Genomic DNA, 12870 nt, shown 5'->3' with positions numbered 1-12870 from the left:
CCTGAACACATTTCTTCAATCGATCACCCTTTTGGCAAACCCTTAAACAGTTTTCACATATAAAACACAATTTGCAGATCTCATAGATTGCAAAAGTGGCAAAAGGTAAACACAAAGAAGACAAAAATGCCATACGTTAAACCAGTGGTTCTCAAACTTACAAGCCCCACCTGACCCCATCACCCCAGCAAAATGGTAAATGATGTTTTATTTCCTATGTTGGTCTGTTTATGACTCCTACTGTATGTTTGTGTGTGGCTATTTTGTTTTGAATCTCTGATCTTCCTTGTCAAAAAGGCATTATTAAAGACAAAAACAACTAATTTCCTCCTGTTCATCACGCCCCACCTGTCAACAGGTTGCTGAACAATGCAGATTTATATCAACAATGGACAGAAACTATCAGTGAGGCATTCAGAGTACATTGTAGGCTGTAGACTGCAGTGCACTTCTCATCACTGAAATGCCTGTCTTTTAGTATACAGTCTTTCAGAAAATGTTATGAAACCTTCAACCCTTTTTTCCATACTGTAAACACAAACCCCATTCTCAATACTTTATGTTTACTGGATTTATGTTTAATGCACTGAGTTATGAAATGTTTTTGCTTTGTTTTGTTTTTTAGATGCAAAATGCAGTGTGTGTGTGTCTAATGCCTGCTCAGTAGTGTTTTCCTTTTTACTGCTTTGTGAGATGATCTGAAGACAGTGTTTGTTTTTGAGCACAGGTACAACTGTTTTGAGGCAATTATTTAGCAGTTTTGCAAAGGTTGTCACAAGTGCCTTGGTGCGCGCACCCCTGCTTTCACTTTGACTCCCTGCATTTCTACATTGTGACAAAAACTGTCAGTCAGACAGTGAATTTTGGTTTACTAAACTAGCATAATGCGGTAACAATTATCATTTCAATTCTACCTGAAATTTGATCACTGCAGACGTTATAATGCAGACCCAAGCAGCAGCACAGCCTTGAAAGACGCACACTTTGAATTTGATCAGAGCGGCACGAACTTGATGTGATTGGCTGGATGACCGTTCAATCAAATCAACAGACCTATTTGTGTCTCTCTGTGTGTGCGTTATAGTAGATACGGAGAAACTCTTTGGGAGCGTTTATTTCCATATTTTACTTTCGTTTTACCCACATCCCCCACGCTTGCTACGCGCCTGCTGACACACACACACACACAACGCATCATTTCAATACCTCAAATCTGCTCACTGCAGACGTTATAATGCAGACCTAGCAGCAGCACAGCCTTGAAAGAAGCACACTTTGAATTTTAGAGCGGCTCTGGTTCTTCACTGACGCTACTTGATGTGATTGGCTGGATGACAGTTAAATGACATCAACAGACCTATTTGTGTCTCTCTGTGTGTGCGACGGTAGATACGGTTCCAACTCTTTACGGGAGCGTTTATTTCAACATTTTACTTTCATTTTAATCTGACAAAAACTGTGGAGGATATAATCGTGTTTCAGCAAAAGTGAACAATTAAGTGTCTTTAAAAAATATAATACTCAACCAAGTGTATTGTCTTTGCCTCCTCTTTCGAATATAATATTCAAATTACTTGAAAATTATATCCCGAGAAAAGTGGATTTTGAGGGGTACAGCTCCATAGACCTCCATTCATTTTGGACTCGCCCGCGAGCGCCCCTAGATGCAGTACCACACCGGAAGCGTTCCGAGAGTGAAGGTTCTCCCCTTATTAGACATTATTTGGCCTTAACAATCTTTGGTTCCACTGAACTATTGCGCATGCGGAATGAAACCGATCGGCGTGTCATATGGATGCGCTTTTTTCATTACACTCTCCCGGTTCCACCTTTGTTATATCCGCGCAACATAGGTGTATGTTGACGTTCGACCTTCCCGTCATCCACTTGCATACTTGCACAACGTGAAACATGGCTGATCAAGGCAGTAAAGGGGGCTCGGACGCTGAATTTGCCAAGAGAATTGACCCAGCAAAGGAGAGTTTGACGCGTGAGCAGTTGCAGTTTATCCAGCAAGTGGAAATCGAACAGTGGAAGAAGAGATCACAGAAGCTACGGGGTCGAAATATGGCCACGGGCCTTGCAATTGCCGCTATGGTGACGGGCATCTGTATCCTTTCCCTTCTCAACTCAGATAACGTTAGCTGAGTGGTGTTATACAAGGTTATGTGGGGATACGTAACAGTCTTTGACACCTTGATTTATTTTTATTGTAATAGTATGGCATGAAGACTTCTTTCAGGTAGGCCTATCTGCTTAGCTGATATAAAGCGATCAGTTTTAGGTAAAAAGGACACTTGGAACTTTACTAGCTGTTAGCCAGCGAGCTAATGTCATGTCACTGTGTGGTTCTGTGCAAGAACAGTAGTAGTTACCTTATTTTGCTGTTAACATAGTCGTTCGACATACGACAGTTAAAGAATAACAAAAGGGACAGGTTACCAAATGGCAGCCTTGGACCAGGGCACATCTATGGAATAAGTTCCTACGTTCTATTTGTTGAGATGGATTAGGCTATAATGAATGTTGTGGGACAACCATTAAATATAAATATTTTCTGTTGTATATATGTCTTTCAAGAGTTTGACAGTGGCATTACATTCGCTTACAGACTAACGTGATTTGTGTCATGATGATGCTGAGTCACTTTAACTAAACGTTATCAGATGCCTACACGATCTACGCGGTGAAACAGGAGAAGATCATGGACGAAATTGATGAGGAGGCCAAATTTATCAGATCGCAAGGAGCAAAAACGGGTGCCAATTGAGAAAGGATATGTGTACCAACGGGCTTCGTCTGGCGTGTCCTTAAGCTTGGACACTTGTTTGCACTGACTTTTTGGACTGAAGGGGACGAACATGTTTTTTTACCCTCTGCTGACAGTTTGTTCTACCAAATTGACACTAGGGGGCGCAAGAAGTCAACATTTTGCAAGTCTGTCAGCCTTCTTATTTCTGCAGTCTTTGACTGTTTCGAGGACTGCTAACATGTCTGATCCGGGAGGGGGTAATGTCTTTATGTCTGTGTACATAATAGAAACTGTGTTCATGTGTTTTATTTACTTTCATTGCTCACACTACCATCAAGTGCTTGTTTAATGACAGGCAATGGAACATACTAAAGTGGAAATTAAGTCACATCCTCAGCAGGATGTTAATGAAAATATCATACAACACTGACTGTGGTAATTGTAATTAAATGGTAGGATAATATTGTAAGACTGGCAAACCTGATTTTTCAAGAATAAATTATACAGTGTCATTGTTCTTTGCAGTTTCACTTTTGTATTGTAGCAGCATAGATTATTGTCAAGAATCGATTTTCAGAACAATCACAAAAGACATAACTCAGTCTTGAACTCAAATGTTTATTATCTGTACAAATATTAAGAGTTACTAAGTATTCAAAAATGAGGAAAGGCACAGAGTTAGCGTGACAATATTGCTAGCAGCTTTGCAATCAAAAGCATCACAATCACCAATCATATGCTAATATTCCCATCACATTTTTGCTCTAAAAATATATAATATATATAATCTTCGTCTGCTATGAATACAATCTTTAAAGTATTTCTCAGTGTGTGCGTTTCACAAGGCAATTATTGAAGATTCACAGCTTTGTAATACATCCGACTCATTATTGTTGTTGTTTTTGGATATTACATTCAGACAAGCTACTGTACACAACCAGGCAATGCAGAATGCAATTGATGTGAAGCAGATTTGTCATGTACCAGGCCCCAACTCGGTCTAGAGTTACCTGTCATCTATCTAATCCACAGTGTTTTGGTGTGTGTGTGTATGTGGCTCAACTCCGGGGATTCTGTCTTGCAAAGGTGCAATGTGTCCTGAAAGCAACTTCAAACATGAAAGTCAAAACTAGGGATGCATCAATATATCGGCCAACATCGGCCCTGTTGACTGATATCGGCAAATTTATGACAATTACCACTGGCAGTGGCTGATGTTTATCAGTCATGTTCCATCAATTCTGCACTAGGTAAATGTGTGGCTTGAAAGAACGGATTTTTTTTTTACATGTTTTTGTTTCCACTGTACTAAAGGTTATTTTACACATCGATATCGGTGCATCCCTAGTCAACACAATAACTTCTATACAGCTACAGTGTACAGCCAGCAGCACACCAGGCAAAAATCATCCTTAACTGAAAATTCACTGTGAATCAGAACACATTTTAGTTTATTGTCTCTGAGCTTGTCACCAAGGCCGGATAAACAAATTATTTTCAGCATAATACAGATTATTTAGCCCCTTTTGATAGTATTAAGAAATACTTTACAAATACCTATGCATTAGATGCTTGCAGTCAGAAAGGAGTCACAATGACCCATAGATATGAAAGGCTCAAAGTGACACTGCGTATGTAACTGAAATCTTGCAAATCAGAAGAAGACTGAAGATGAGATTGTTTTAAAGAACGAGTGACTTGAGGGATACTGCACATGTTCTCTACCCATAGACGCTAATTCCAGATTCAAGATTCCATCCTGATCCATAGCCAATCAGAGTTGGTTCTGAGGGTTCAGAATCTTCTCTTTGAAGACAAAAGCAGACTCTCTACACAAAGATGGTTACCCCTGCATCTATTCAACATACCCCATCTCATTCTTTAGCTGTGTCAGACATTAACCATGCTGATTTTCTGGTAGTGTGGAAAGGCAGTTGATTTATCCCAAAGTGCGAAGGTGCATGGTTTCTCCAATTGATCCATTATTTTTGAATATTGATTGCACATCTGGATGTAATCATTCTCTTCTAAGCATGTGCAATATGGTAAGCAGTTATGACATTTGTTTTCCATATATTAATACTGAAGACAATTTCCTACTTTTGTATTGAAAAGATTTGATCGAAAATTACTTTCAGATTGCAAAGTGAGCACTGTTGAAACAGTGACAGAAGGTCAGTGACATTTTGCAAATAGTGCCTCTATTTATATGTCATGCGGTAAGAAATATGTACATTTATGAACAATGTAATCATTCATCAACTTTGCACTATGCAAAAAATAACAATGACATTAATCAAAATAGAATATATGTCTCAAGAAGACGAAAGAAACATGATATCTGGATGCTTACTCCTTGTATATATGACTTCTACAAGCAACACCCATCTCAAATATACACCAGTATGCGGTTGATCGAATATCACTTCTTTGCTGTTGGATTCATTCACTGATTCTACAGCAAAACTATAAGCAAAACAGTAAAAGTACAAATGATTGTTATCTGCTGATAGACTAGGTTTTCTCCCTTTGTCTACTCTCTTTCTCTCTCTCTCTCTCTCACACACACACACTCACACACACACACACACACACACACACACACAATGACACATAGAATGAAACATGCCTGATCATTGAACATCATTATTCACAGGCTTGAAAGTGCAAAGAAACTACAGGAGACCTTGAACAATGTCGAGAGCCTTAGGAAGATACACATTCTCTCTATCTCCCAACAACTTAGTAGGAGATTGCAGGAGAAACACACACACACACACAAACACACACACACAGGGCTGCCTCTGTTTTTGGAAGAATGTTTGGTTTGTGAAGTAAAGCCCATTCTAGAGCTATTCTTTCTGCAGGATTGACTACATCCAGGCCTTTGTGTGCAGCTCAAGCACATGATTGCGTTGCATGGTTTATCCTCTGGTTGACCTCTGAACTCTTTGGGTCCTCCATTAACTTCATACTTCATGTGTGTGAGACATGCCACAAGGAGAGGGGGAGGGGCTTGGGCTTGAGTTGGACTTGACAAGCGTCCATCTGTAGCAGTGAGGGCGACTGGTCCAGAGGAGAACGAGACAAAAAAAAAATAAAACACATAAGCATTGCTGTGGATACCACTTCCTCCTACGTAGGTATGACATCACTTCCTCCAGCGCTGGTGCACAGACTCATGGGAGTGCGGATGCTCTGGATGCTGAGGTAGTCCATTCTAATTGTGCACGAGGCTCCACTCTTACTGGAGACAGTATAAAGAAAGTGAGGAGAAAAGAAAGGGAGGAGAGGAGAAATGAAGGGAGGAGAGGGGAGAAGAAGGGAGGAGAGGAGAAAAGAAAGGGAGGAGAGGAGAAATGAAGGGAGGAGAGGGGAGAAGAAAGGAGGAGAGGAGAGAGGAAGAGAGAAAACAAAAGCAGAACTGTTGAGCTCACACAGCCCAGTGACTGAGGCACACACACACAGGTGTCAGATCTCCTGCTTGACAGGGCTGGAGGCGGTGGAGGCAGAGCTGCTCACCATGCGGGTGAAGTCGGGGGCAAAGGTCACGACCTTGCCAGGGCGCTCCTGGGACGAGCTTCGACTGCCGCCGCTGCCGCTGGTGGTGGTGCTGCTTGTGCTGCTGCCGCTCAGAGAGCTCTTCCTGACCATGCCTATACACCAATCACAGCAGAGACACACAGGTGAATATCTACTGGGCAACCAATCAGGAAACAGATACACAGGTCAACACTGACATGTCAAACAATCACTTTTTAATTGTACTGGCATATGTCTGTTTCTATCCACACTTGCGACTGCCTGTACACTTTTTGTGTGACTCCTAATTTTTATTTATTATTTTATTCTACTTTCTTTACCTTTTACTCACAATCCTGCTTGTCTCCCTTGTGTACCCTACAATGTTCAGTGCTTTGAGTACATGATAAAACGCTCTACAAATAAAATTTATTATTATTATTATTATTATTATTATTATTATTATTAAAGCCAAGATGGAAACATCAATCAGATGATATAAACATAATATCCTCTCGCCATGACTTCAGAATATGTCAGTTTACTTCAAGTAGTAGTAGTCAGTAACTTATTTATGTGTGGCATTTCAAGTGATTTAATGAGCTGTATTAGGAAAACAGGTAACACTTTACTTGACGGGTGAGTTCATAACACATTCATAGCAGCTGTCATAAACTGCACAGAAAGCATTCATGACTGTTTCATGAGACATGACTCCACATTCATACCAAACCTTTCATGAATGTGAAAGACAGAATGACGGCAACTTGTCAAAATAAAAGTCCAACAATCGCAAAGCTGCATTTCCGTTTTTCCCTCCAGCTTTTGTGAATATTTCATGAATATCTTATGAAGTCTACATCGAATGTCACTTTACTATACAAGTTGTAAAGTATTCTTAATCACTGAGTTTAACACTGGGAGGTAAACTAGCCTACATTCAGCTGACCCGTATTTGTGTAACCTGGAACGGTTGGTCATTCCCAGTAGCAAAAGATGAGAAATCATCTGCAAAGGTTACATCATAAAACAAATACATTTTTATGAAACAAAAAATATTTGCTTGACCATGTTCTGTCACTTTGACATTGGAGTAGCCCATTGACTCAGATGTGACGTGATCAGGTAAGGGGTTTGGAACAAAAACGGCAATGCTGCTTTGCAATTGTTGGACTTTTATTTTGACAACTTGTCGTCGTTCTGTCTTCCATATTCATGAAAGGTTTGGTACGAATGTTGAGTCATGTCTCATGAAACAGTCATGAATGCTTTATGTGCAGTTTATGACAGCTACTATGAATGTGTAACTCACCCGTCAAGTAAAGTGTTACCGGAAAACATTTGTATGGGTGTGTGCGTGCATGTGTGTGGGTGTGTGGGTGTGTGTGTATGTGTGCGTGCATGTGTGTGTGTGTGTGTGTGTGTGTCTCTCTACCTGTCAGTGGCAGGATGTCCAGCCTCTGGAGGCTATTGCGTCGTGAGGGCGGGTAGCCGCCCCCTTTGGAGAGGCGCCACTGGCGACTGGACAACATGGCGGCCGGCGAGACGATCCCGGGAGGGGGCACCTTCCCCATCCGCTCATACAGCTCCTCAATCTCCCGCTTCTGAGCCGACTGCAGGGACTGCACCTCACCCATGTGTCTGATAGGGAAAAGGAAGGAGAGAGAGAGAGAGGGGGGGATACAAGGAGAAAGAGAGAAAAAGAGAGAATGATAGAGAGAGACAGCAGGAGGGGGTTGGACACAGGCACAGGGAAGAGGAGAGGGAGAAAGAAGGGGAAAGAGAGACATTTGTTAACATTAAGATTTAATAGAAATAATCTAACACTCCATGTTACAAGGTATTTCACAAAGGCAGGAAACCGGAAAAGAACTCATATGACAGTTGCCTTTACCCAAAGAAAGTGAGATTCTTCACAAGTCTAAAACAACAAAGATCACGAGTCCAAAACAACAAAGGTCCAAACAAGCATTGTTTATATTCATGTTTACATTTATGGTTGTGTTTACATTCATATTTACAGTTATGGTTGTGTGTACATTCATTACATTCATATTTGATCCACTCACTTCTCTCTGAGCTCCTGAAGCTCCTCCCAGACCCCCTCCACCTCGCTCTCTGATTCGTCGCTGCTCAGGTAGGAGGAGTTACGCAGGTAGCTCATCCACAGGTGGTGCAGAGGTGCGGGGTACTGGGGGCTTGCGGACCCCATGTCCTCCCACAGACGCCCCCCCTCGCCGTCGAAGCTGCTGTTCAACGATGTCCCCAGCAGGCTTAGGGTCAGGTCCGGCCGACGGCCCCTCTTCCTCCGGCGCCGATGCTCCTGCTCTTCCTCCTCCTCCTCCTCCTCATCTTGCTCCTCTTCACCATCACCCTCCTCTTCATCATCATCATCACCATCATCCTCATCCTCATCATCTTTGGTCTCCAGAAGGATCTGGCTTTGATCCAGAGGCAGAGAGGCTGGCTGGTCACTGCTGCTGCCCACCAGGAGCTGCTCATCCTGGGGAGGATCTGTTGCTCTACTCCCCTGGCTCTGAGGGTACCCTGTTAGAAGGTTCTGGAGAAGGGGAGACCCTGTGAGGTGCTCCTGGTTTTGGGGTGACCCCGCCATCGATGTGTGCTGGTTGTGGCCGGCGCTGAGAGGTGATGGGAGTGTCCTCGCACACCCTTGTGGCTCATTTCGGGGGGCGGGGTTACACTGGGGGCGGGGCGGGGTTTGGTCAACAGTAGATGTGATTGGACAAGCAGTGGGTGTGGGCATGGGTGTGGTTTTCAATGGCAACTCCTTACTGGGTGAGACCTGGAAACGTCCCACTGTGACAGTTGGCTTTGGCTCTGCTGGAGAGAGAAGAGACAGAGACTTTATTACACACAATTTAGCATCTTCACATTAGCAGGCAGCACATAAACCACATGTATTAACCACAAGTATATAGACTGATAGCTTTAGCCAATAGTGCTAACAATAACATAAGAGATTGCTGAGCGCTAGGATAACTCTGAGCGCTAGGATAACTCTCAGAAGATATTCACTCATGCCTGGCTGTTTCAATTTATAACCCGTTAGATTAGCTATATTAAGAGGGACGCAAGTGAGGCCTGTGTTGTGCTGTGTGTGTGTGTGTGTGTGTTTCGCCCCCGGTGGCCCGCATCTGCTTGCGTGTGTTTCTGGTGTAAACACACACTCGCATCGGGCCTGTGCTGCTGTTAGCTGTTAGTCCGTATTCACACACACACACACACACACACACACACACACACACACACACACACACACACACACACACACACACACACACACACACACACACACACACACACACACACACACATCCTCAGCCATCTATCTTCACAAGTATTATAGCCAACCACAGAGTTATGCAATGGCTCCACAGACAAACCCCATAATGTCCTCATCAGTAATAGTTGTGGTGTGTGTGTGTGCGTGTGTGTAGGTGTGTGCGAGTGTGGAGGTGTGCTTGTGTGTGTGTGTGTATGTGTGTGTGTGTGTATGTGTGTGTGTGTGTATGTGTGTGTGTGTAGGTGTGTGTGTGTATGTGTGTGTGTGTATGTGTGTGTGTGTGTGTGTGTGTGTGTGTGTGTATGTGTGTGTGTGTGTATGTGTGTGTGTGTGTAGGTGTGTGTGTGTATGTGTGTGTGTGTGTATGTGTGTGTGTGTGTAGGTGTCTGCATCAGTGCCGGCCTAAGTGTGAGCGCGGGCACGTCCCAAACCCACCCGCTGAGGGAGGTGTGCCAACCTGGCCCTCGCCAGCTCATCAGGGGCTAATTTAGAACCCATACATAATAAAACAACGTTGCGTAAGGAAGAAAGAAGGCTCTCATTGTGTGTGTTTGTGTGTGTGAGTGAGAGAGTGTGTGTCAGGATGTTTGTGTGTGTGTGTGTGTGTGCGTGTGAGAGTGTGTGTGTCAGGATGTTTGTGTGTGTGTGTGTGTGTGTATGTCTGTAAGTGGTTAGCCAAGCTTCTCTAGCGCTCAGATTGGTGTAGTAATGCTTTTGGAAGTCAGCCCTCGGATTAGTCAGTGCGCCAAACTCGGCCCATCTTACCGTCGAATGCCTGCGACGCTTTGCTCTCGGACAATGGACCGCATGGTTCCGCCGTCGCCAGCGGGGAAAGGGATCGCAGGCTAGACGAGGACATCTGTGGGGTCAAACCAAAACATAAACAAACGTGTGTTCCTTGTCACTTTGGTTTGGGGATATTTTAAAATGAACTTTTTTATATTTTGCTGAGGTAATGAAGGCGGGGTTAGCGGTACAAGCTAACCACCATCCCCAGAGGAGAACACGAGGTCTGTCTCTCTGAGACACTGCTGACAGACCGCTGGGTGGACTTAATTATACATCCGCTGACAGCAGCAAATTTGACTGGAGTCGGCTAAATTGTCTGGACTCAGTGTAATACGTTTTGAAAAGGGCATGGTTATGTCCAGCTGCCATGTCCCACCATGTACCAGTTCATTTAGACTGGTAGGTGTAGTGGGAGACGTAGTGTCACACCTACAGTATAATGGCTGGCTGCCATGTTTCAAATGGTTGGAGAGTAGATCAATTCAACCCTATTCAGTGCAATGGAGTGCAAAAAAATGAAGGAAGCATTTTAAAGTTCACTGATCCAATATGAGCTTTTCCCCTGACTCTTTTAACTCTAAGGCCTGATAGCTCTAGATGATTCTTGAGCTTAAGAATTAACCTCTGGAGCTTAATTCAAAGACTTGCTATACATTGACACACTATACACAGCCTATTGTATTCTATTGTATTCTATTCCATTTTATTCCATTTAATTCTACTCCATTCCATTGTATTCCATTCTATTCTATTCTATTCTATTCTATCAGTCCCTGGTAACTGGGCCAAGTGAGTTGTTTCTTACCGTACTCTCTGGACTGGTCCTCGAGGGGGATGACAGGGCCAAAGGAGAGATGCAGCCTGATCGGTCCTGATGCGGTGGCCCTGGCAACGGGTGCGCGTGCACCTGATGGGTCTCCTGAGGGAGGGGTGAGGGGCAGTAGAACCCCCCCTGCGGAGGGGACAGAGGGGTGGTGGTGGTTGGGGGGTCTGGAGGGGAGTGGTGCCCTACGGGGGCCATAGGGGACACCGAGTGGGGTGGGGTGGGGCTGTACCCCCTTGGCATGGACTCATACCCACCATGGGCATCGTGGGAGTGGAGATAGTGGTGGTGGTACTCTGTTCCGTACCCCGGGTCGGCAGGCGTGGCTGTGGGGTAAGGGGGCGCCTGGGGGTACATGTGCGGGTGCGGGTACCCCCCCATCTGAGAGGACATGTGGTGGTGGTGGTGGTGGTGGAAGCCGGACAGGGCGCCGGGCAGAGCCTGTGCCAGGGGAGACGCCAGCGTGGGGCCGGGCATGAAGGAGTGCGCCATGCTCATCGCCATGGACAGCACGTTGGCCAGTGACAGGAGCGACTGCGGGTGCGGGTGCTGCGGCGACCACATCGTCGGCGTGGCGACGGGGAGCGGGGTCGGCGGCGGGGACAGGGGGCTGGCGTCCACCGCCCCAAGGGATTCTGGGACGGGAGGCACGGGTGAGCTGGGAGCCGGCGGTGGGGGAGGGGAGGAGAAGGGGAGCGGGACAGCAGGGGGCGGGACAGCAGGGGGCGGGGTTTTGGGGGCATCCAGGTGGCCGATTGGATAAGGGAAAGGGAAGTGGGTGTTTCCCAGGAGGCCGGACATGTGGTAATGCTGCAGGTGGGCCAGCTTGGACAGAGGCATCATCGGATCTGGAGAGAAGAGTGAGGCTGGGGGGTGGTGGTAGTGATGAGGAGAGCCTGCGCACACACACACACACACACACACACACACACACACACACACACACACACACACACACACACAGAGAAACAGTGTTTCAGTTTAACATGTTCCCTTAATCTAGCTGGTGTGTGGTGAGCGTTCTGGCGCATAATTTCTGCCGTGCATCACCCAGGTGGGTGCTACACATTGGTGGTGGTTACTAGTGAGTCTAGTCTAGAGACTAGAATCTAGTTAGCTTCATTGGGATAACATGGGAGAAGAGGATAGAGAGGCTAACTTGGGAGGAAAACAACAAATGCCATCAGGAGGTCAGACTGCAATATTGTACTTCGCTACCCAAGGCTATTCAGCCCTACGGAGTGGGTAGACGATGTGGCAGTGGCCGCTGTATCGTGTGGAGAAACTCGCAAATCCTTATCGGTTTGGTAACTATGGTAACTAGTTTAGAAAGTCATTACAGAACAGCCGCTCCAAAGTCAGTGTTTTACAAACTTCAGATTGGAAAGGTGTACAGTATAACAGAAATGTCTTAAGTCACCAAAATCCTAAATAAACGTTCCTAACTTTATGATGACCCATAACATATGATGCCAGTCATCTCGATAGAGCTCTGTTATCTCAATGTATCGCAATGGATGTACTGCTCAATCGGAAGTTCTGAGACAATGTGGGCAAAGCTAGCGCCCCCCATGTTTGCGCGCGGAATAAGGTGAAGGTAAAGTGAGTCTACGGTAGTCTTCCTTCAAGTCACTGGCATACAAGAAAGACTTTTCCGAATGCACATCAGTGACAAAAAAA

At 45.0% G+C, this 12870-nt stretch overlaps 2 protein-coding genes across 3 annotated transcripts in view; one reads left to right on the top strand and one right to left on the bottom strand.

The window, feature by feature from the left end:
* Positions 1-1845: 1845 nt before the first annotated feature.
* Positions 1846-3264, top strand: LOC121700491 (cytochrome c oxidase assembly factor 3 homolog, mitochondrial). The gene is made up of 2 exons (XM_042083467.1): positions 1846-2110; positions 2667-3264. The coding sequence occupies exons 1-2, from the start codon at positions 1912-1914 to the stop codon at positions 2768-2770; spliced, it is 303 nt and encodes a 100-aa protein (XP_041939401.1). The 5' UTR covers positions 1846-1911; the 3' UTR covers positions 2771-3264.
* Positions 3265-3356: 92 nt separating this feature from the next.
* wnk4a (WNK lysine deficient protein kinase 4a) overlaps positions 3357-12870 on the bottom strand; it is a 64793-nt gene continuing 55279 nt past the window's right edge. Inside the window, exons 15-20 of one of the 2 annotated variants that reach the window (XM_042083454.1) lie at positions 11173-12086; positions 10344-10437; positions 8344-9115; positions 7710-7915; positions 6275-6408; positions 3357-5999 (exon numbers count right to left, since the gene is read on the bottom strand). In XM_042083454.1, the coding sequence (XP_041939388.1) occupies positions 5997-5999; positions 6275-6408; positions 7710-7915; positions 8344-9115; positions 10344-10437; positions 11173-12086 (2123 nt within the window). In that variant the 3' untranslated portion in view covers positions 3357-5996. The remainder of the gene's footprint in view (positions 6000-6274; positions 6409-7709; positions 7916-8343; positions 9116-10343; positions 10438-11172; positions 12087-12870) is intronic. The other variant, XM_042083455.1, reaches the window with a different exon arrangement.

Source organism: Alosa sapidissima, chromosome 24 (genome assembly GCF_018492685.1).
Source record: "Alosa sapidissima isolate fAloSap1 chromosome 24, fAloSap1.pri, whole genome shotgun sequence".
Lineage (NCBI taxonomy): Eukaryota > Metazoa > Chordata > Actinopteri > Clupeiformes > Clupeidae > Alosa > Alosa sapidissima.
The sequence above is the reverse complement of the archived record's forward strand: the minus strand, read 5'-3'. Positions and strand labels throughout refer to the sequence as shown.